Raw genomic sequence first — 24,578 nt, forward strand, 5'->3', positions numbered from 1 at the left:
TAATACGGTCGGACAGTGAATTCCAGACGTATAGTCTCCTTATAAGTCCAGGCCTCTCTATACTAACAGACGTGTATTTGAAGTCTGGATGAGAAGTGATAATGGATCCCTTGGATCTGCCGTTGTATGTGGAGGCCGGTGGGGGTGCTGCCTTGTGCTGCAGAGCTTACACTCTAGTTGTTTACTCCGTATGTTAGGAGTAGATTAATTCTGGCCTTTGCTGCAGTGGGATCTCATCAGCTGTTGTTTAGCTCAATGACTCCTCATATTGATGCTCTCTTACTGAGCTTCTCCCTCCTTCCTCTGTTTAACCCTTCAGTCCTCAGATCCTGTTACATTTTCTTTGCATTCCCCCTCTTTCCCCGTCTTCATTTCTCAATCCACTGTCTGGCGTCCTCTCCTCCCCCGCCCTCTCTCCCTCTCTCTGCAATCATCAGTCCAAAAAAATTCCAAAGTTGGAAAATCTGACACAGTCCTGATATATCTCTCTATATAAATATATATATATTTCATTTTTTTTTAATACCAACAGGCTGACATCAGAGGGAACACGGCTCCGCAATTGGCCACGGGCTGAGCCAATCCCTCCGCCGCTCCGCAGACACACATCTCCCGCATCATGGGACATTTAAAAAGTTGAAGGGAAGGTTTCAAGAGCATCTTCTGAAGGAGCAAGGCTACAGGACAGATCAACATGTCTTCTGCTCACTTCAACAGGGGCCCAGCCTATGGACTCAGCGCAGAGGTCAAGAACAAGGTGAGGAGCTCGTCCCAAGAGCATGCAATCGAAAGCATAATATGTAGGATGTTGTGGATCTGTAACCAGAAGAGCTGACAATCTATGCCCTATATCTCTATGGAAGTTTACCTGATGGTGTCTCATGGCTGAGAGCAGATATGTGATTTGAAGAGCTGACAATCTGGCTCTACTATTGGTATTATGTGCTCCCCAGTATGTCATTGTCCTGTGCCACACCTGTCAGTGTCATTGTCCTGTGCCACACGTGTCAGTGTCATTGTCCTGTGCTACATGTGTCAGTGTCATTATCCTGTACCCCAAGTGTCAGCGTCATTATCCTGTACCCCAAGTGTCAGTGTCATTGTCCTGTATCCCAAGTGTCAGTGTCATTGTCCTGTGCCACACGTGTCAGTGTCATTATCCTGTACCCCAAGTGTCAGCGTCATTATCCTGTACCCCAAGTGTCAGCGTCATTATCCTGTACCCCAAGTGTCAGTGTCATTACCCTGTACCCCAAGTGTCAGTGTCATTACCCTGTACCCCAAGTGTCAGCGTCATTATCCTGTACCCCAAGTGTCAGTGTAATTATCTTGTACCCCATGTGTCAGTGTCATTGTCCTGTACCCCAAGTGTCAGTGTCATTATCCTGTACCCCAAGTGTCAGTGTCATTGTCCTGTACCCCAAGTGTCAGTGTCATTGTCCTGTACCCCAAGTGTCAGTGTTATTGTCCTGTACCCCAAGATTCAGCGTGTCATTATACTGTACCCCAAGTGTCAGCGTGTCATTATACTGTCCCCTAAGTGTCAGTGTCATTGTTCCTGTATCCCAAGTGTCAGCGTCATTATCCTGTACCCCAAGTGTCAGCGTCATTATCCTGTACCCCAAGTGTCAGCGTCATTATCCTGTACCCCAAGTGTCAGCGTCATTATCCTGTACCCCAAGTGTCAGCGTCATTATCTTGTACCCCAAGTGTCAGAGTCATTATCCTGTACCCCAAGTGTCAGTGTCATTACCCTGCACCCCAAGTGTCAGTGTCGTTACCCTGTACCCCAAGTTTCAGCATGTCATTATACTGTACCCCAAGTGTCAGTGTCGTTAACCTGTACCCCAAATGTCAGTGTCGTTAACCTGTACCCCAAGTGTCAGTCTTATTATCCTGTACCCCAAGTGTCAGTATCATTATCCTGTACCCCAAGTGTCAGTGTTTATCCTGTACTCCGTGTCAGTGTTTATCCTGTACCCCAAGTGTCAGTGTCATTATCCTGTACCCCAAGTGTCAGCGTGTTATTATCCTGTACCCCAAGTGTCAGTGTCGTTACCCTGTACCCCAAGTGTCAGTGTGTCATTATCCTGTACCCCAAGTGTCAGTGTCATTATCCTGTACCCCAAGTGTCAGTGTAATTATCCTGTACCCCAACTATCAGTGTGTCATTATCCTGTACCCCAAGTGTCAGTGTCATTATCCTGTACCCCAAGTGTCAGTGTCATTACCCTGTATCCCAAGTGTCAGTGTAATTATCCTGTACCCCAACTATCAGTGTGTCATTATCCTGTACCCCAAGTGTCAGTGTCATTATCCTGTACCTCAAGTGTCAGTGTCATTATCCTGTACCTCAAGTGTCAGTGTCATTACCCTGTACCCCAAGTGTCAGTGTCATTATCCTGTACCCCAAGTGTCAGTGTCATTATCCTGTACCCCAAGTGTCAGCGTGTCATTATCCTGTACCCCAACTGTCAGTGTCATTACCCTGTACCCCAAGTGTCAGTGTCATTATCCTGTACCCCAAGTGTCAGTGTCATTATCCTGTACCCCAAGTGTCAGTGTTGTTACCCATTATCCCAAGTGTTAGTTTCATTATCCTGTACCCCAAGTGTCAGAGTCGTTACCCTGTACCCCAAGTGTTAGTTTAATTGTCCTGTACCCCAAGTGTCAGTGTCATTATCCTGTACCCCAAGTGTCATTCTTCTGGAAGCTGAGTTTCCCCTGGAGATGTAGATAGGTTGGGTTGTGTATGATCTATGGAGCTAGCACTCTTTGTCAGAGTATTTTTGTCTTGTGTGTAATACCCTGGCACATGAGCTGGATTCTTGGGCTATGATGATGTGGTTTCACAGTAGAATACACTTGTTTGTTGATAGATTGTTGATTCTGCTTGAAAGCACAGCTGATGCTACTGATGTCTGCTTCACCTCAGGAGCAGTCGCTCGCCTCCTGTCCTTACACACAACATGAGACGGAGGGTCATTCATGTATTGTTCTAAATGTCCAACCAAGTATTGACACAATATCTCCAAGGGGTAGACCACCGGCTCACTGATCACCTTCTAGGAGCCAGTTCCAACTTGTAATGGTGTTCCTGGGCACTTTAGGAGAAGATTTACATCAGTCCAGTCAGGTAGGTAGGTAATTTCATGTGGACCCTTGGATCATGTATGGAGAACCTCCAAGGTAATGAGTTGGTATATGCTGTTACTTCCTATAGGTACATGAGGACTGGGTAATAGTGCTACAGTCTGCACTTTAAGGCTACATGCACACGACCGTGCCGTTTTTTGCGGTCCGCAAACCGCAGATCCGCAAAAACGGGAGCCGCCCATGTTCCTTTCGCAATTTGTGGAACGGAACGGGCAGCCCATTGTAGAAATGCCTATTCTTGTCCGCAAAACGGAAAAGAACAGGACATGTTATATTTTTTTTGCGGGGCCACGGAGCGGGGCATCTTTTGCGGACCCACTGAAGTGAATGGGTCCGCACCCGACCCGCAAAAAATGCGGCTCGGATGCGGACTACAACAACGGACGTGTGCATGAGGCCTAAAAGGAATATTCTACATGGGTTTATCATTAATAAAAATATATTACTAATATATATGGTGGTTGGTTCAATAGTAGGCATGTGTCAGGTTAAAATGTTTTGAGAAAGAGTCCGTAAACACCCTAAGAGGAATACCTGGTCTGTTTTTTACTTGCAGTACCACTATTCACCACTGCCAGTGACCAATGCTTTCCCATAGACAGTATTGCAGGAGCGCCCCCCACCCCACCTTAGTTCCACTCTAGCTGCAATTTTTTTGGGAGAAATGCATTAACACTGATATGTCAAGACAATAATCTTGGGAAAGGCATTGAACTTTTTTGATTTGTATAAGTTCTCCATACTTGAAGGTGGCTATGGTTGTCAGAGCTCATTTTAGCAATGATAATACCGGGAGTATAGGGGTTTACAGGGAACAGATGTGAGGATTTAGCATATAATGCAGGCTGGATGTTGTAGGTGACAACACGTTTAGGTTGGGTAAGAAAGTTTTGAGGGATAATCAAACAAGGAACGATCGCTCCCGTGACACTTTATTTAATGGCCCTCTTAGTCTTGTCATCCAGAGTACACGTTCATTCAAGACTGAGGGTTTTGTATTCGCTGGCTCTTTATTTTTCTGCTACAGAGGAAGCTCTGTGACAAAATGATGAATCCATATCTTAAAAAATGACTGTTTTTTAACTTCCTGGACCAATCTACGTGAGGAAGAGGATGCCTGGAGCATATCTAGATGATATATCTACAATGAAGGTTGGGTAGGAGGTATAGCTGAAAGGCTGACCCTCATCACAATTTCATCTGGTGGTCCCAAGGCAATAAAGTCCAGAGCGGCTGACCACTATCACACAAATCTGATAGCAACTTATGTCCCTCACAAACAAGATGACCAAGCATGTTGAAATCATACTCTCAGGAAAAAGTCAGGAGACCCCCCAAACACATTATATAGTGGGCCAAATCCAAGTAAATCTGCGGGCTCTGCTAACATATTATGGTCACCTTTAGACGGCCAGTCGCATTGCTATTCTCCAGATGGGTAACAGTTTCTTACAGGAGTGGTCCACCAAAATGGTTAAAGTGGTTGTCCAATTTGGAACACCAAATTACTCATTTCCCACATTCGAAAAGCTGATCATTGAAGGAGTCTTGCTGGTAAGAGCCCTCTAAAAAAGTGTTTATGACAGGGAAACCAGTTGGAAACTGTAGAAACCAATGGGCAACCATTCAGTCCATGCTCTTCCAGAGCATAGCTTGACTAGGCAATGGAGGATGTGGGGTCCTGAGTGGGTGATTCCTCCCACCTCCTTCGTAATAGCTAAATTTTCCTTAGAAGGTATCTGAGAAGGGTTTGTGAAGAGTAGACCACCTCCCTTCTAACTCAGAGAAAGACTGAGCAGATTGAATTTCATTCCAGCATTGCTCTGCGACTCATGTAGATGGTTGGATTCCATATAGTGTGGGTGTCATCCTGACTTTTGTAATGAGCATGTGTGGTTTGGCAGCATGTTGACATGTGGTTCAGTGCTGGCTAGTGGCTATGAGTGACATCCTTCATGTATAGCTGGCACATGTGAAAGGAGTTCATTGATGACATGACAACAGAATAGCATTGTATGATGAAGACTAAAAAAGTAGAAGTTCTTCAGAAATCCTTTGTCTACTATCAATGATGTAAGCAAAGAAGGCAAGTTCATAACATGGGAGACTTAGGCCGGCTATACATATAAGCTGTCGGCCAACATATCCCGATTCCCTCCATTCCAACCATCCCCGTGCGTACTTATCTTGAGCTTTCTAACTTTTGGAGATCCTTCAGTATACCTTCAGCAGGCCTCTGAAGGTGGCCTTACACATTAGATAGAGTAAATGTCAGTCAATGCAATTTCAGTGGGATCAACTGACTATCTAATGTGTATGGAGACCTCCTGACTCAATAGCAGATGTCAGCAGAGAGATTGAAGGATCATGCTGAATTTCAACATGTCCAATGCTTTCAAAGCTCTTCCTAATGAAAACACCTGCACACTTGGCCAAGCATCTGTGTGTTGGGAGGACTTTAGAAGAAACGTGTTAAGCCAACAGTTATCTGAGATGTATGGCCAGCTTTACAAAAGGAAGTTTCTTGATCAGGTCACAAATAGTATCCAATATCATAAGCAACCAAGCCCATGTAATGGTAGGTAAGGAGTCAATGCATTTTAGAAAATTTTAATGATACAGTATGAGGGTCTATTCACACGTCCGTAGTGTATCGCGGATCCGCAATACACCCGGCCGGCACCCCTATAGAAATGCCTATTCTTGTCCGCAATTGCGGACAACAATAGGGCATGTTCTATTTTTTTTCTGGAGCCGCGGACCGGAAGATCGGGGGGCGCGCTCCGGAAATGCGGATGCGGAGAGCACATAGTGTGCTCTCCGCATCCATTCCATCCTCATAGAGAATTAATGGGTCTGCACCCGTTCCACAAAATTGCGAAATGGATGCGGACCCATTTGCGGACGTGTGAATGGAGCCTAAAAGCTATACAACTTAGTGTAAATAAGTATATAGACCATGCTGGTATAACCTGGGCATCTCCTGTATATAATTATATATGTACAGCTGGTATGCATTATACATCTTGTATATAGTGATATGGACCATGCTGGTATAACCTGGGTATCTCCTGTATATAATTATATATATGTACAGCTGGTATAAGTTATACATCTTCTTGTATATAGTGATATGGAGCATGCTGGTATAACCTGGGTATCTCCTGTATATAATTATATATGTACAGCTGGTATAAGTCATACATCTCTTTGTATATAGTAATATGGAGCATGCTGGTATAACCTGGGCATCTCCTGTATATAATTATATATGTACAGCCGGTATAAGTTATACGTCTTCTTGTATATAGTGATATGGAGCATGCTGGTATAACCTGGGTATCTCCTGTATATAATTATATATGTACAGCTGGTATAAGTCATACATCTTCTTCTATATAGTGATATGGAGCATGCTGGTATAACCTGGGTATCTCCTGTATATAATTATATATGTACAGCCGGTATAAGTTATACGTCTTCTTGTATATAGTGATATGGACCATGCTGGTATAACCTGGGTATCTCCTGTATATAATTATATATGTACAGCTGGTATAAGTTATACATCTTCTTCTATATAGTGATATGGAGCATGCTGGTATAACCTGGGTATCTCCTGTATATAATTATATATGTACAGCTGGTATAAGTTATACATCTTCCTGTATATAGTGATATGGAGCATGCTGGTATAACCTGGGTATCTCCTGTATATAATTATATATGTACAGCCGGTATAAGGTATACATCTTCCTGTATACAGTGATATGGAGCATGCTGGTATAACCTGGGTATCTCCTGTATATAATTATATATGTACAGCTGGTATAAGTTATACATCTTCCTCTATATAGTGATATGAACCATGCTGGTATAACCTGGGCATCTCCTGTATATAATTATATATGTACAGCTGGTATAAGTTATATATCTTCTTGTATATAGTGATATGGAGCATGCTGGTATAACCTGGGCATCTCCTGTATATATTTATATATGTACAGCTGGTATACGTTATACATCTTCTTGTATACAGTGATATGGACCATGCTGGTATAACCTGGGTATCTCCTGTATATATTTATATATGTACAGCTGGTATACGTTATACATCTTCTTGTATACAGTGATATGGACCATGCTGGTATAACCTGGGCATCTCCTGTATATAATTATATATGTACAGCTGGTATACGTTATACATCTTGTATATAGTGATATGGAGCTTGCTGGTATAACCTGGGCATCTCCTGTATATAATTATATATGTACAGCTGGTATACGTTATACATCTTCTTGTATACAGTGATATGGACCATGCTGGTATAACCTGGGCATCTTCTGAGATATAACTGTATATACTTGACATAGTCAATATATGTCTGACAGTTTAAAGATTTTATTTTATAGGAATCCAGTAAAAATTTATATTAAGAATCTCTAAGAGCACAAAGTGAGCTTAGCCAAGAAAATTTTATGGAACTGTCTGATACATCACATAAAAGTTGCATTTAGTAGGGAAGTATTTGTAGCATGCCAAATATATTTCACATGGGAACATTACTTTTCTCAGATGTGGTGTGGTATCTGGTGGTGTAACAATAAATACTTATTACATAATATTGTTATTTATTCGGTGGAAAACCTTGGATTCTGCTCCTCCCACCACAGGGTGACACAGACCAGAGGGAGGAGCTATGTGACATGGTCTGCTCCTCCCAACTGAGTGACATAGACAGGAGGGGGGGCTATGTGACATGGAGTCTGCTCCGCCCTCCACAGGGTAACACAGACAGGAGGGAGGAGCTAAGTGACATGGAGTCTGCCCCTCCCACTACAGGGTGACACAGACAGGAGGGAGGAGCTATGTGACATGGAGTCTGCTCCTCCCAGCACAGGGTGACACAGACAGAAGGGAGGAGCTATGTGACATGGAGTCTGCTCTACCTACCACAGGGTGACACAGGCAGGAGGGAGGAGCTATGTGACATGGAGTCTGCTCCTCCCACCACAGGGTGGCACATACAGGAGGGAGGAGCTATGTGACATGGAGTCTGCTCTGCCCTCCACAGGGTGACACAGAGAGGAGGGAGGGGCTATGTGACATGGAGTCTGCTCCTCCCACCACAGGGTGACACAAACAGTAGGGAGGAGCTATATGACATGAAGTCTGCCCCTCCCACTACAGGGTGACACAGCCAGGAGGGAGGAGCTATGTGACATGGAGTCTGCTCCTCCCACTACAGGGTGACACACACAGGAGGGAGGAGCTATGTGACATGGAGTCTGCCCCTCCCACTACAGGGTAACATATACAGTAGGGAGGAGCTATGTAAGATGGAGTCTACTCCGCCCACCACAGGGTAACACAGACAGGAGGGAGGAGCTATGTGACATGGTCTGCTCCTCCCACCTCAGGGTGACACAGGCAGGAGGGAGGAGCTATGTGACATGGAGTCTGCTCTTCCCACTACAGGGTGACACACACACAGGAGAAGGCAGACATACTTGGGTGATACAGCCGCTGTGTGACCCGGACATGTGGATAATCAGTATATAATAAATGACATATTCGGCAGTCTGGGAGACGCAGGGAATAGACGGAAATGTTAACCCTGTGTTTTCCAGCGGGCTGTAGACGGTACGGAGCACAGACCATATAAGGCCGCCTGCTCTCACATGAACCTCTCTACTATATAAGGGTATTGGTGAAATCCATACCCCAGGTGTGACTCGCCCCCTCCTCCGCCATTCTCTCACATCCCCCATTCTTGCTGCCTTCCTTCCCTGTCTGTTAATGAGCTGCTGGCAATTACATGACAATCCCTGAGCAGAACATTCCTGCATGAGAACTGCTCCGCCGCGGCCCCTAGCCCGCGCTCTGCAGCTATTCTTGGGATCCTGCCTCTTTTCTGGCACCAGGATCCGTTCAGGGCGACTCGGAGGGATTTCTGGGTTCTCCCAAAGCGTCTCTACCTGACAGGACGGGTGACAGGGAGATGAGCGCATCGCTGCATAATGGATCCTCCAGCATCTCCCTAATACATGACGGCCCTGATTTATCAAGTGCTAAATTGGCCTGGATGGGGCCTGCGCTGCCGGAGATTACTGTCATTATTTAAAGGGGTATTCCTCTTTAAATCGCTAGTATATGCCACCCATGTCAGATAGGTGCAGGTCCCACCTCTGCGACCCACACCCATCTCCGGAATGGGCCCCCAAAAATGAAGGAGAGCACACCGCACATGCGCAGCGTGCTGTCCGTACATTCCTATGGGAGTCCCATAGAGATGAATGGAGAGTGCACTGCGCAAGCGCAGCCACTGCTCCAGTCACTTCTATGGGATTACCAGAGATAGTGCCAGCGATCGGCTGTTTTCCGCAGTCCTATAGAAATGAATGGAGGGCAGACACGCATGCACTGCTGATTTCCTCTCGGGTCCCAGAGGTAGGCATAGATATGTAATCAATGTCCCAGATGGGAATACCCCTTTAAGACAGTTTCTGGTGTAAATAATGATGAATTAGCCCGGGGCGTGCCCACACTCAGCCCTCGCCACGTTCCCTTTATTCCCTTTTGGTAGACGTGGCATAAAATGCAGATTGCAACTAGAAAAGTCACAAATGCATCGGAAAGTCACAGATTGGGTGGATTTGCAACCTTTCTAATGATAGTAGCGCTGTATAAGTGCATAAAATAAAGAAAGAAAGAAATGTTGCATACCTGCAGCCATGCATTATATAGTGCAGCACCTACATAATACTGCCATACAATGCCCACCTCATAGTGCTATACTGTGCCAAAATAATAAGGCCATACATACACCCTCCACAAAACATTCTCATACCGTGCCCAAAAGACAATATGAAGCCCATACACTCACCTTATTACCTAAAGAATTATTAGGAACACCTGTTCTATTTCTCATTAATGCGATTATCTAGTCACCCAATCACATGGCAGTTGTTTCAATGCATGTAGGGTTGTGGTCCTGGTCAAGACAATCTCCTGAACTCCAAACTGAATGTCAGAATGGATGGGAAAGAAAGGTGGGCTATAACAGCAGAAGACCCCACCGGGTACCACTCATCTCCACTACAAATAGGAAAAAGAGGCTACAATTTGCACGAGCTCACCAAAATTGGACTGTAGAAGACTGGAAAAATTTTGCCTGGTCTGATGAGTCTCGATTTCTGTTGAGACATTAAAATGATAGAGTCCGAATTTGGCGTAAACAGAATGAGAACATGTATCCATCATGCCTTGTTACCACTGTGCAGGCTGGTGGTGGTGGTGTAATGGTGTGGGGGATGTTTTCTGGGCACACTTCAGGCCCCTTAGTGCCAATTGGCCATCGTTTAAATGCCACGGGCTACCGGAGCATTGTTTCTGACCATGTCCATCCCTTCATGACCACCATGTACCCATCCTCTGATGGCTACTTCCAGCAGGATAATGCACCATGTCACAAAGCTCGAATCATTTCAAATTGGTTTCTTGAACATGACAATGAGTTCACTGTACTAAAATGGCCCCACAGTCACCAGATCTCAACCCAATAGAGCATCTTTGGGATGTGGTGGAACGGGAGCTTCGTGCCCTGGATGTGCATCCCTCAAATCTCCATCAACTGCAAGATGCCATCCTATCAATATGGGCCAGCATTTCTAAAGAATGCTATCAGCACCTTGTGGAATCAATGCCACGTAGAATTAAGGCAGTTCTGAAGGCAAAATGGGGTCCAACACCGTATTAGTATGGTGTTCCTAATAATTCTTTAGGTGAGTGTATACAGTGCCATACACTTTTCCAAAAGGGGACATGGGGAGGGGGCGTGACAAATTTATCTTCACTTTCCTCAGTTTTCTAGCACAAATGAAGACAGAAATGTACGGCAACTGTCAGCTTTCATAGATTTCTGTCTAGGCGCACAGACTGCCGGAGGATGCACCGATACATGACAAGGCCAGTCTTGATAAATCTCCCTTAGGCCTCCTGCACACGACCGTATGGCTTTTTCAGTGTTTTGCAGTCCGTTTTTCCCGTATCCGTTGTTTCGTTTTTTTTTGTTTCCGTTGTGTTTCCATTTATTTCTGTTCCATTTTTCCGTTCCGTTTTTCCGTATGGTATACACAGTATACAGTAATTACATAGAAAAAATTGGGCTGGGCATAAAATTTTCAATAGATGGTCCCGCAGAACACGGAACGGAAACGGAAGACATACGGATGCATTTCCGCAAAACACTTACGGATGTGTGAATGGACCCTTACAGTGCCTCAATAATATGCTGCACATATCCAAATAATCACATAAAAGTCCTGAAGAATACAACCTACTCTGCCCAACTAAAAAACCGCCATCCAATGCTCAAATTATCGAAACTATACCCAAAAATATTAAAAATAAAATGCACATGGCGATGGTATAGAACAGTGCCCACGTGGTCAGACATTTAAATGCTATATATTAGACAATCCATAGATTTTCTTGTCAGAAAATTTTAATTCTTTCTTTTTTTGCATTTTTCAGACAGATCACACTGCATACAGCGCAAAAACATGTCATGTGCTGGGATCTGTCGGCCCACTGACTTCTAGTGACAAAACCAGGTACTGTCATATACTTTTCCACATTTTCTGCAGTGCTCAATACCGTCTGCCCCCCCCCCCCCCCCCCCCTGAAATAAAAGCATTTTAATGTCAGGACCTCCCAGTAACTGCCAGGAATGTGAACAGTAAAAAGTATAGGCAGCATACATTACTAACGTATGGGCTACGAATCAGAACAGTGTATTTAAAGGAAATGTGTCACCATATATTGTGTCTGCCAGTTAGAAAACCACATAGGGACACGTGTCCTTTTTTCTAAACTACTTTTATTTTATGATTGCAGATTTATTTACTCTATTTCCTGAACATGATTTTGGGGTCGGCCATCTTGCCTGAGCAGTTCTTGACAGCATTAAGAAAATTGCTTTACGGCAGCCCCACGGGCCATAGACACAATGGACAGGAGTGGACCTCACTGACTTCTATGGGAGGAGAGTTTTCTAGGCATTCTCAGAGGTCAGGAGGGAGCAGATAAGCTGTGATATCACCTATTGTGTTTGGTGGATCCGGTCTTATCTATACACAGAGGTGATGTCATTACAGGCAGGATTAGAATTGCAGATAAGCAGGTAACTGCAGTAAAGTGATCTGTACAGACCAAGAAGTGGCGCTTATTATTAGGCTTAGTGGCCAGTGCGAAAACTGCAGGATTTTATGGTTTTTGTTTAAATATAAATATTAACGTAAAATTCAAAATAAAGTAAAATTTTTTTTTTTAAAAGCCAAACATAAAAATTTAATACAATAGGTCAATAGGCAACTAATTATACGGTGTGAATATTATCAGTGTATTGATACTACCATTATACGGAGTGATTATCAGTGTATAGATACTACCATAATACGGTGTGATTATTATCAGTGTATAGATACTACTATTATACGGTGTGATTATTATCAGTGTATAGATACTACCATTATACAGTGTGATTATGATCAGTGTATAGATACTACCATTATGCGGAGTGATTATGATCAGTGTATAGATACTACCATTATACGGTGTGATTATTATCAGTGTATAGATACTACCATTATACAGTGTGATTATGATCAGTGTATAGATACTACCATTATGCGGAGTGATTATGATCAGTGTATAGATACTACCATTATACGGTGTGATTATTATCAGTGTATAGATACTACCATTATACGGTGTGATTATTATCAGTGTATAGATACTACCATTATACGGTGTGATTATTATCAGTGTATAGATACTACCATTATACAGTGTCCTTATCAGTGTATAGATACTACCATTATACGGAGTGATTATGATCAGTGTATAGATACTACCATTATACGGTGTGATTATTATCAGTGTATAGATACTACCATTATACGGTGTGATTATTATCAGTGTATAGATACTACCATTATACGGTGTGATTATTATCAGTGTATAGATACTACCATTATACGGAGTGATTATCAGTGTATAGATACTACCATTATACGGTGTGATTATTATTAGTGTATAGATACTACCATTATACAGTGTGATTATGATCAGTGTATAGATACTACCATTATACGGAGTGATTATGATCTGTGTATAGATACTACCATTATACGGAGTGATTATGATCAGTGTATAGATACTACCATTATACGGTGTGATTATTATCAGTGTATAGATACTACCATTATACGGTGTGATTATTATCAGTGTATAGATACTACCATTATACGGTGTGATTATTATCAGTGTATAGATACTACCATTATACGGAGTGATTATCAGTGTATAGATACTACCATTATACGGTGTGATTATTATTAGTGTATAGATACTACCATTATACAGTGTGATTATCAGCATATAGATACTACCATTATACAGTGTAATTATCAGTGTATAGATACTACCATTATACGGTGTGATTATTATCAGTGTATAGATACTACCATTATATGGTGTGATTATTATCAGTGTATAGATACTAACATTATACAGTGTGATTATTATCAGTGTATAGATACTACCATTATACGGTGTGATTATTATCAGTGTATAGATACTACCATTATACGGTGTGATTATTATCAGTGTATAGATACTACCATTATACGGTGTGATTATTATCAGCGTATAGATACTACCATTATACGGTGTGATTATTATCAGTGTATAGATACTACCATTATACGGTGTGATTATTATCAGCGTATAGATACTACCATTATACGGTGTGATTATTATCAGCGTATAGATACTACCATTATACGGTGTGATTATTATCAGCGTATAGATACTACCATTATACGGTGTGATTATGATCAGTGTATAGATACTACCATTATACAGTGTCCTTATCAGTGTATAGATACTACCATTATACGGAGTGATTATGATCAGTGTATAGATACTACCATTATACGGTGTGATTATTATCAGTGTATAGATACTACCATTATACGGTGTGATTATTATCAGTGTATAGATACTACCATTATACGGTGTGATTATTATCAGTGTATAGATACTACCATTATACGGAGTGATTATCAGTGTATAGATACTACCATTATACGGTGTGATTATTATTAGTGTATAGATACTACCATTATACAGTGTGATTATGATCAGTGTATAGATACTACCATTATACGGAGTGATTATGATCTGTGTATAGATACTACCATTATACGGAGTGATTATGATCAGTGTATAGATACTACCATTATACGGTGTGATTATTATCAGTGTATAGATACTACCATTATACGGTGTGATTATTATCAGTGTATAGATACTACCATTATACGGTGTGATTATTATTAGTGTATAGATACTACCATTATACAGTGTGATTATCAGCATATAGATACTACCATTATACAGTGTAATTATCAGTGTATAGATACTACCATTATACGGTGTGATTATTATTAGTGTATAGATACTACCATTATACAGTGTGATTATCAGCATATAGATACTACCATTATACAGTGTAATTATCAGTGTATAGATACTACCATTATACGGTGTGATTATTATCAGTGTATAGATACTACCATTATATGGTGTGATTATTATCAGTGTATAGATACTAACATTATACAGTGTGATTATTATCAGTGTATAGATACTACCATTATACGGTGTGATTATTATCAGTGTATAGATACTACCATTATACGGTGTGATTATTATCAGTGTATAAATACTACCATTATACGGTGTGATTATTATCAGCGTATAGATACTACCATTATACGGTGTGATTATTATCAGTGTATAGATACTACCATTATACGGTGTGATTATTATCAGTGTATAGATACTACCATTATACAGTGTGATTATTATCAGTGTATAGATACCACCATTATACGGTGTGATTATTATCAGTGTATAGATACTATCATTATACAGTGTGATTATTATCAGTGTAGAGATACTGCCATTATACAGTGTGATTATTATCAGTGTATAGATACTACCATTATACTGTGTGATTATTATCAGTGTATAGATACTACCATTATACGGTGTGATTATTATCAGTGTATAGATACTACCATTATACAGTGTGATTATTATCAGTGTATAGATACTACCATTATATGGTGTGATTATTATCAGTGTATAGATACTAACATTATACAGTGTGATTATTATCAGTGTATAGATACTACCATTATACGGTGTGATTATTATCAGTGTATAGATACTACCATTATACGGTGTGATTATTATCAGTGTATAGATACTACCATTATACGGTGTGATTATTATCAGCGTATAGATACTACCATTATACGGTGTGATTATTATCAGTGTATAGATACTACCATTATACGGTGTGATTATTATCAGCGTATAGATACTACCATTATACGGTGTGATTATTATCAGCGTATAGATACTACCATTATACGGTGTGATTATTATCAGCGTATAGATACTACCATTATACGGTGTGATTATTATCAGTGTATAGATACTACCATTATACAGTGTGATTATTATCAGTGTATAGATACTACCATTATACAGTGTGATTATTATCAGTGTATAGATACTACCATTATACTGTGTGATTATTATCAGTGTATAGATACTACCATTATACAGTGTGATTATTATCAGTGTATAGATACTACCATTATACAGTGTGATTATTATCAGTGTATAGATACTACCATTATACTGTGTGATTATTATCAGTGTATAGATACTACCATTATACAGTGTGATTATTATCAGTGTATAGATACCACCATTATACGGTGTGATTATTATCAGTGTATAGATACTATCATTATACAGTGTGATTATTATCAGTGTAGAGATACTGCCATTATACAGTGTGATTATTATCAGTGTATAGATACTACCATTATACTGTGTGATTATTATCAGTGTATAGATACTACCATTATACGGTGTGATTATTATCAGTGTATAGATACTACCATTATACAGTGTGATTATTATCAGTGTATAGATACTACCATTATACGGTGTGATTATTATCAGTGTATAGATACTACCATTATACAGTGTGATTATTATCAGTGTATAGATACCACCATTATACGGTGTGATTATTATCAGTGTATAGATACTACCATTATACAGTGTGATTATTATCAGTGTATAGATACTACCATTATACAGTGTGATTATTATCAGTGTATAGATACTACCATTATACGGTGTGATTATTATCAGTGTATAGATACTACCATTATACGGTGTGATTATTATCAGTGTATAGATACTACCATTATACGGTGTGATTATTATCAGTGTATAGATACTACCATTATACGGTGTGATTATTATCAGTGTATAGATACTACCATTATACGTGATTATTATCAGCGTATAGATACTACCATTATACGGTGTGATTATTATCAGCGTATAGATACTACCATTATACTGTGTGATTATTATCAGTGTATAGATACTACCATTATACGGTGTGATTATTATCAGTGTATAGATACTACCATTATACGGAGTGATTGTTATCAGTGTATAGATACTACTATTATACGGTGTAATTATTATCAGCGTATAGATACTACCATTATACGGTGTGATTATTATCAGTGTATAGATATTACCATTATACGGTGTGATTATTATCAGTGTATAGATACTACCATTATACGGTGTGATTATTATCAGTGTATAGATACTACCATTATACGGTGTGATTATTATCAGTGTATAGATACTACCATTATACGGTGTGATTATTATCAGTGTATAGATACCATTATACGGTGTGATTATTATCAGTGTATAGATACTACCAGTTTGCCTGATCTCCAGAATCCTATTGAGAGCGCAGTCACAGTTATCTGCAGCGCCACTGGATGCCAGCAAATCACACTGCAATCCAGAGCTTATATACGTAAAGATATAGTTAAGAGCTTACCGCCACAACGCATATAGTTGTGCGGTGGTAAGCAAAAATGTTAACAGCTTTGCAATAAATTCAACATAAACATAACAAATAGTATAAGAAGAAAAGTTTGGCATTTGTTTTTCCCTTATTTATATCGCCTACAGGTTGTATGTTATAATATATTGTCTGGTTGCAGTTATCTGATGATTAATAATAATAATAATAATAATAGTAATAATATTGGTTAATGGGTTAACAATAAAATGAAATGTCTACCGTAATAATTAATGGTTACAATAATATATTTTATCTTTGCTCCATCCGTACAGTTCCCAAATGACTCTGTCCAATAAAAAACATTAGGGTTGGAGCTGTCTTTGCACCTGTGCAGTGCTTTGGGTGCTCAGTCCATACACTCCTTCAGCAGAGAGAACTAATGCGTCCTGTGGGACCGGTCTCGCCCGCGCTCCTTTTACGGGTGTCAGACTAATTACTACTATTTAGACGAGCTGATGAGGATAGAGCTCATGCTGTTCAGTTTGTGGCAGAACATCTGCATTCATCATATACAGAAGCCTACCAGACATTCCATGTGTGTGCACAAGTATGGAAACAATGACGTTCCCAGCCCGGAACAATATCATCTCTGTCTGTCTCATTTTTTTTACATTTATTAGTAAAATAATCATTTATTAATGCTTAATGATTTACACCATAAAAATAATTTATTTGGTTATAATATGGGTATAATGTTTTTTTTTTGGTGTCTATTGGGTTAAATAATAGTATTAACGTAAATATTCTTGTTGACTATTGGGTTAACATCCCAGGTGTCTGGGGGTTGACAACATTACTGGTGTCTGGTAGGTTAATAACATCCCTGGTGTCTGGTAGGTTAATAACATCCCTGGTGTCTGGTAGGTTAATAACATCCCTGGTGTCTGGTGGGTTAATAACATCCCTGATGTCTGGGGGGTCAACACCAACCCTGGTGTCTGGGGAAGGGGGGGGGGGGTTAAAGACATCCCTGGTCTCTGGGGGGTTAACAACATCCCTGGTCTCTGGGGGGTTAACAACATCCCTGGTGTCTGGTGGGTTAATAACATCCCTGGTGTCTGGTGGGTTAACAACATCCCTGGTGTCTGGTGGGTTAACAACATCTCTGGTGTCTGGTGGGTTAACAACATCCCTGGTGTCTGGAGGATTAACAACATTCCTGGTGTTTTACCGGTAACATCTCTGGTGTCTGGCGGGTTTATAACATCCCTGATGTCTTGGGGGTTAGTAACATCTCTGTCACGGTCCCTTATGTGACTGATGTCAGGAAATCAAGGAGATTGGCTGAGCGTGGAGGAATATAACAGCTTTCTTAATTTCTTTTGATTCAGTGTTGATAGGGTTAAAGATCACTTCCCTTTTCTCAGCTGTTGCTCAGTGGTCATCACTTCTACCCTTTATAGTCTCACCCCACCCTTCTGACTATGCGGTTGATAGCTTAATTTGGGTTTGGCTGAGCTGGTGTGAGATCCTCCCTGGTGTTCCTGTTCTTCTTTTGTTTGTATTTGTTATATTCCCTGTTGTTGTATCTGGGCCGGAGACAGAGACTTCCATTTGTCCATCTGGGGAGGAATGGGTTGTCTCTGGTCCTATACTTATTTCAGGGCCTTATAGGGAAATCAGAGCCTAGGTATCCTCAGTGGCGTATCTATCACAAGGCAAACAAGGCATTTGCCTAGGGCGGCACTTGCCAATGGAGCGGCAAAATGCCTTGTTTGCCCCTTGTCCCATCTGTCTTATATGCCGGTATACTCAGAAGATCCGATGGTATATTCTAACCCCCAGGCGTTCCCATGGTGACGGGGACGCTTGCCTGGGGGTTAGAATATACCATCGGATCTGAGTTTTCACGATCTCAGTGAGATTGTGAAAACTCAAATCCGATGGTATATTCTAACCCCCAGGCGTTCTCATGGTGACGGGGACGCTTGCCTGGGGGTTATAATATAGAGGGCCAGGCCGCTCACAGGAGTACATTTATAAACTAATCAGTAACTTTAACTTTAATCATTGCTGATCTCTTTACTTGGATACCTTACTCTGTCTTAGCTCCGGTAACAGCAGGCAGTGCGGGCGGGTGGCGCTCACTCACTGATGTCACACGCCTGCTCCTCCCACTAGGCGGCGCAGGCGCGTGACGTCAGTGAGTGAGCACCGCCCGCCCGCCCGCACTGCCTGTTGTTACCGGAGCTAAGACAGAGTACGGTATCCAAGTAAAGAGATCAGCAATGATTAAAGTTAAAGTTACTGATTAGTTTATAAATGTACTCCTGTGAGCGTCGGGGAGGGGGATCTGTGGATGACACTGTTTAGGTGAGGGGGATCTGTGGATGGCACATAGGAAGAGGTGGGGTTTAGAGAGAAAGGGGTTTGGCCTTGACAGGAAGGGGTGGGTCAAATTTATATTAGGGGGCCGCCCGAGTTTAGTCTCGCCTAGGGCAGCACAAAACCAAGATACACCACTGGGTATCCTGCTTATGAATATTCCTACCTTCAAGGTCTATTCATATTTATGGGTAGTCAGGACCTGGATTAGGGTTGTCTAGGAGATGACCTGTTTCTTCCCTAGTTTCCAGGCCCAGTTACTGTTCCTCTCCCCTCCTGTGTTCAGTGTGGAGTCGTCGTCCCCCCCACACTGATCATGACATTATCAAAAAAAAACGTTCAGGTCAGTGCAACTATGGATCCTATGTCTGTACTGGTCGAACAGCTGCAGGGACTGTCTTTGGAAGTAGCTGACCTCCGCGCGACAGTCTTACGGATTCAGAGACACAGGCGGCTGGTTCCAATGGTGGGTACCAGGCCTGCCCTGAACCAAAGGTTGCCCTCCCGGACAGATTTTCTGGGGGTAGTGACAATTTTATTTGGTTCAGGGAATCGTGTAAATTGTACTTTAAGCTGCGTCCATACTTTTCTGGGGATGAGTGTCAACGTGTGGGTATGATCATTTTTTTGCTTAAGGATAATGCACATCTTGGGCGCTTTTTCTCTGCCGACCGGATCACCTTCCCTCCAGTCGGTAGATGAATGTTTTTTAGCTTATTTATGATGACCCGGATCCGATCTCTCAGGCTGAGACCAAGTTGCGTGGTTTACGGCAGAGAGAACGCAGAGATCTATTGCTCTGAATTCAGTGTCATTTCTGTCTTTGCAATTGATTCTGCACCTCTTACCCAAAAATGCCTGTCGCAGGTGGTAAATGACATTCATTTAAGAGTGGGTGATTTCCATCGGGAATCTGTCTCGTGTTATGTGTTGGAGGGTCTGCCTGCTCCGATGGTTTTGGGTTTACCATGGTTAAGCAAACATAACCCTACCATCGACTGGCAAGCGAGACAGATTCTCGATTAGAGAGATTTTTGCACCACTAAAACTGTACCCTCGTTCATTTCCGAATAATCTGATATGTTTTTCTATGTTTTCCGAGAGTGGTAACCAGGAGTTACCCCCGCATCAGGAGTATGATTGTCCCGTCAATCTTATTCCTGGAGCTAAACTGCCCAAATCTCGGTTGTATAATCTTTCGGAGCCCGAAAAAAAGGACCGAGAGCTTGGCGAAGGGTCTTATCAGACCATCCAAATCCCCAGTGGCTGCTGGGTTGGTACCCTTAGACCATGTCTGGATTTCCGTGAGCTCAACCGTGTTTCCATCTGTGATCCTCACCCCCTTCCTTTGATTCCGGATTTGTTTTAGTCAGATTGTGAGTGCCAAGGTGTTCTCTAAATTGGATCTGAGGGGGGCATATAATCTGGTAAGGATCAGGGAGGGGGATGAGTGGAAGACCGCATTTAATACCCCTGAGGGTCATTTTGAAAACCTGGTCATGCCCTTTGGGTTAAACAGCGCTCCAGCGGTTTTTCAATACTTTATCAATGACATCTTTCAACATCTGGTGGGGAGATTTGTTGTTGTTTATCTGGGTGGCATGCAAATTTATTCTCCAGACATGGAGACTCATAAGGATCGTGTGAGCAGGGCTGGGACAGGGTCCACCACCAACAGAGGCTGAGCTGCCCAAGTGCGCCCCCCCAACTTGTGGAGTGTTTACTAAATACTTACATGAATATGCACAGTTTAATGTACCAATTAACTATAGCTGTAAACAAATGCACAACCTCTTTAGATCCATATAAAGATAGAAATAACTGGCAAAAACAAGTCATATAAGACAATAACCACATAATCTTAATATAAATAAACAAAATCCTGTCAACAAGACAGAATAAAAGCTAGCAAGTTTTGCAGGGGTACGGGTAGATGGGGTGGTAGGACAAGGGCTGATGGGGGAAGGGGTGCTGGGTTAGATCATCTACCCCCCCCCCTCCCCCCATCTACCCCACCAGACATTTAGATGTTATTTATTCCTGCAGCTCTAATGATCACTGATCAGTAGATGACTCAAGTCAAGCCCCCCGCCCCCCCCCCCCCCCCCCCCCCCGCATTTAGATATGTATGTTTGTTATTAATCATCATCCACTGTTGAAAGAAATTATGACGTGGGTAATAGGGAATTGCTGGCCATTAAGTTGGCTTTTGAAGAATGGTGCCATTGGTTGGAAGGAGCAATTCATTCTATTACGGTAATTACTGATCACAAAAATCTGGCTTACCTTGAGTCAGCTAAATGACCGACTGAATCCAAGGCAGGCCAGATGGTCGCTGTTTTTCACCAGATTTAACTTCATTGTCACCTACCGCCCTAGGGTTAAGACCGTCAAGGCGGAAGCTTTGTCGCGCAGCTTTCCTTGGGGGGGGGGGGGGGGGGGTGATTCTAAAGATCCTATTCCCATTTTGTCTGAAGGGTAGTCATATCTGCCCTATATCCTGATCTTGAGGCTAAGGTGTTGGAGGCCCAAGAAGATGCTCCGGACTCTTGTCCTCCAGGGAAATGGTTTGTTCCTTCAGACTTACGTCATAAGGTATTTGAGGAACATCACTGAACTGTCTTGGCTGGACACCCTGGGAGTAGATCCACTGTCGATCTTATCTTGTGCAGATTTTGGTGGCCGGGCTGCGCAAATGTGTTGAGGACTATGTGTCAGCCTGTTGTACCTGTGCTTGTGCTAAGGTGACACATACTCAGCCTTCTGGATCTCTTCTTCTGTTACCCATCCCGTCCAGACCTTGCACGCATTTGCCCATGGACTTTATCACGGATTTACCGAAATCTTCGGGAAAAAACGTGATCCTGGTGGTAGTTGATCGGTTTAGAAAAATGACTAATTTTATAGCATTGCCGGCTCTACCTAATGCCAAGACTCTTGCACAGGTGTTTGTCAATAACGTTGTAAAACTACATGGCATTCCCTCTGATGTGGTGTCTGATCGGGGGACTCAGTTTGTTTCCAGATTCTGGAAAGCGTTCTGTACTTGACTGGGGGTACAGTTGTCCTTTTCTTCGGCTTTTCATCCCCAGTTGAAAGGACAGACGGAGCGCACCAATCAGATTCTGGAGACTTACTTGAGATGTTTTGTTTCGGAGAACCAGGAGGAGTGGTCTTCATTCTTGTCATTAGCTGAGTTTGCCATTAATAACCGTAAACAGGAGTCCACTGATAAGTCGCCGTTTTTTGGGGCATATGGGTTCCATCCACAGTTTGGCACATTTTCTGGTTCTCAAACTTCCGGTATTCCTGAGGAGGAACAATTTTCCTCTTCTTTGTCTTCTATTTGGCGGAAAATTCCAAATAACCTGAAAAAGATGGGCAACTGATATAAGCGTGTGGCTGACAGGAGACGTATGAATGGTCCGGACCTGAGAGTGGGTGATTCTGTGTGGCCGTCCACAAGAAACATTAAGTGGGCTAGTGGTCTAATGCTAATGCCCCTGGTGTCCAGTGGGCTAATGCTGATGTTCCTGGTGTCCAGTGGGCTAATGCTGATGTTCCTGGTATCCAGTGGGCTAATGCTGATGTCCCTGGTGTCCAGTGGGCTAATGCTGATGTTCCTGGTGTCCAGTGGGCTAATGCTGATGTTCCTGGTGTCCAGTGGGCTAATGCTGATGTCCCTGGTGTCTAGTGGACTAATGCTGATGTCCCTGGTGTCTAGTGGGCTAATATTAATGTTCCTGGTGTCTAGTGGGCTAATACTAATGTCTCTGGTGTCTAGTGGACTAATACTAATGTCTCTGGTGTCTAGTTGGCTAATTCTAATGTCCCTGGTGTCTAGTGGGCTAATGCTAATGTCCCTGGTGTCTAGTGGACTAATGCTGATGTCCCTGGTGTCTAGTGGGCTAATATTAATGTCCCTGGTGTCTAGTGGGCTAATATTAATGTCCCTGGTGTCTAGTTGGCTAATACTAATGTTCCTGGTGTCTAGTGGGCTAATATTAATGTCCCTGGTGTCTAGTGGGCTAATATTAATGTCCCTGGTGTCTAGTTGGCTAATACTAATGTTCCTGGTGTCTAGTTGGCTAATGATAATGTTCCTGGTGTCTAGTGAGCTAATGCTGATGTCCCTGGTGTCTAGTGGGCTAATGCTGATGTCCCTGGTGTCTAGTGGGCTAATGCTGATGTCCCTGGTGTCTAGTGGGCTAATATTAATGTTCCTGGTGTCTAGTGAGCTAATATTAATGTCCCTGGTGTCTAGTGGGCTAATATTAATGTCCCTGGTGTCTAGTTGGCTAATACTAATGTTCCTGGTGTCTAGTTGGCTAATGCTGATGTCCCTGGTGTCCAGTGGACTAATGCTGATGTCCCTGGTGTCTAGTGGGCTAATGCTGATGTCCCTGGTGTCTAGTGGGCTAATATTAATGTTCCTGGTGTCTAGTGGGCTAATATTAATGTCCCTGGTGTCTAGTGGGCTAATATTAATGTCCCTGGTGTCTAGTTGGCTAATACTAATGTTCCTGGTGTCTAGTTGGCTAATGATAATGTTCCTGGTGTCTAGTGAGCTAATGCTGATGTCCCTGGTGTCTAGTGGGCTAATGCTGATGTCCCTGGTGTCTAGTGGGCTAATATTAATGTCCCTGGTGTCTAGTGGGCTAATATTAATGTTCCTGGTGTCTAGTTGGCTAATACTAATGTTCCTGGTGTCTAGTGGGCTAATATTAATGTCCCTGGTGTCTAGTGGGCTAATATTAATGTCCCTGGTGTCTAGTTGGCTAATACTAATGTTCCTGGTGTCTAGTTGGCTAATGATAATGTTCCTGGTGTCTAGTGAGCTAATGCTGATGTCCCTGGTGTCTAGTGGGCTAATGCTGATGTCCCTGGTGTCTAGTGGGCTAATGCTGATGTCCCTGGTGTCTAGTGGGCTAATATTAATGTTCCTGGTGTCTAGTGAGCTAATATTAATGTCCCTGGTGTCTAGTGGGCTAATATTAATGTCCCTGGTGTCTAGTTGGCTAATACTAATGTTCCTGGTGTCTAGTT

The 24,578-nt window shown here is 42.2% G+C and overlaps 1 protein-coding gene across 1 annotated transcript in view; it reads left to right on the forward strand.

Moving 5' to 3' along the window:
• Nucleotides 1–611: 611 nt before the first annotated feature.
• CNN1 (calponin 1) overlaps nucleotides 612–24,578 on the forward strand; it is a 43,050-nt gene continuing 19,083 nt past the window's right edge. The window contains exon 1 of the mRNA XM_044278972.1: nucleotides 612–757. Coding sequence (XP_044134907.1) covers nucleotides 695–757 — 63 coding nt within the window. The 5' untranslated portion in view covers nucleotides 612–694. The remainder of the gene's footprint in view (nucleotides 758–24,578) is intronic.

Source organism: Bufo gargarizans, chromosome 2 (genome assembly GCF_014858855.1).
Source record: "Bufo gargarizans isolate SCDJY-AF-19 chromosome 2, ASM1485885v1, whole genome shotgun sequence".
NCBI lineage: Eukaryota > Metazoa > Chordata > Amphibia > Anura > Bufonidae > Bufo > Bufo gargarizans.